General features: G+C 39.4%; 1 protein-coding gene across 1 annotated transcript in view; it reads right to left on the bottom strand.

Annotated features, from left to right (window-relative positions):
• The window catches only part of LOC119587848, a gene marked incomplete in the record, with an annotated part of 22467 nt that overhangs the window by 4471 nt on the left and 17123 nt on the right, over positions 1–873 (bottom strand). Inside the window, 1 exon segment of the mRNA XM_037936551.1 lies at positions 132–382. Coding sequence (XP_037792479.1) covers positions 132–382 — 251 coding nt within the window.

The following is an 873-nucleotide window of genomic DNA, read 5'->3' as shown; positions in this document are numbered from 1 at the left end:
TTCTAACTCCTAAGTGACTATTACATTATTTATTTAAATGACTAAATCGATCTTCCCTTACCTAAAAAAGATCACCATTTACTAAAATCTGAGAGAATACTAAAATTGTACTGTAAATGAGGCCAGCTCACCTGCCGTCTATATGATGCCAGGGCAGCAGCGATGGTGTTGGACCGCTGACAACTTGTACTTTTAGAAGACCACGCTGGCGTGGTGCCTGAGGGGTCAAGCCATTGCTGTTGTCTGCTACTGGAGTCTCCTCCAAGAGAGTCCCAGCCTCTTCTTGCTAGACACAAACTATCTGTGGGGTCGACCCAGCCCTGCTGACTCCCACACATGTCATCTGTGTCACTGCTGTCACTCTCCTCGCTCGTCTCAACACCTGCGGAAAAAGTGCTGCCTGTTAGCAATAAAAGGTAATGGTGTCGTTAAACCAAGATCCAATCTACCTGAGGAGACAGATTAAAAAAAAAGGATATTTACATTTTATTTGATGCTTCACCTTCACCCCTTCCCTCACTGTTATCCCACTGGAAATATGCAGCTTTAAGACCAAGCTTAGACTCCAAACTACAGTCACTATTCAGGTTTTGTCCTTGTCTTCCTACTCAATCCATGATCCCTACCTTGTAATACTGTAAACCAAGAATCTTAGAAAACTATCAGAATCAAGCAAGCTATCCTAATGTACACTGCAATGTATGAATGAGAATATTTTGCAGTTCCAAAAAATCATTCTCATTAACTAAATCATTACACCAATACAGTCATTACTTATTTCATAAATTACAGGCCATGTTTCCTCTTTAGATATATAGTATGAAAAAATACTAACATATATAACAATATATATCAACTATTGTCTTACAATAG

This window comes from Penaeus monodon, chromosome 23, assembly GCF_015228065.2.
Source record: "Penaeus monodon isolate SGIC_2016 chromosome 23, NSTDA_Pmon_1, whole genome shotgun sequence".
Taxonomy (NCBI): Eukaryota; Metazoa; Arthropoda; class Malacostraca; order Decapoda; family Penaeidae; genus Penaeus; species Penaeus monodon.
Note: the sequence above shows the minus strand (reverse complement) of the source record. Positions and strands in the feature narration are given on the sequence as shown.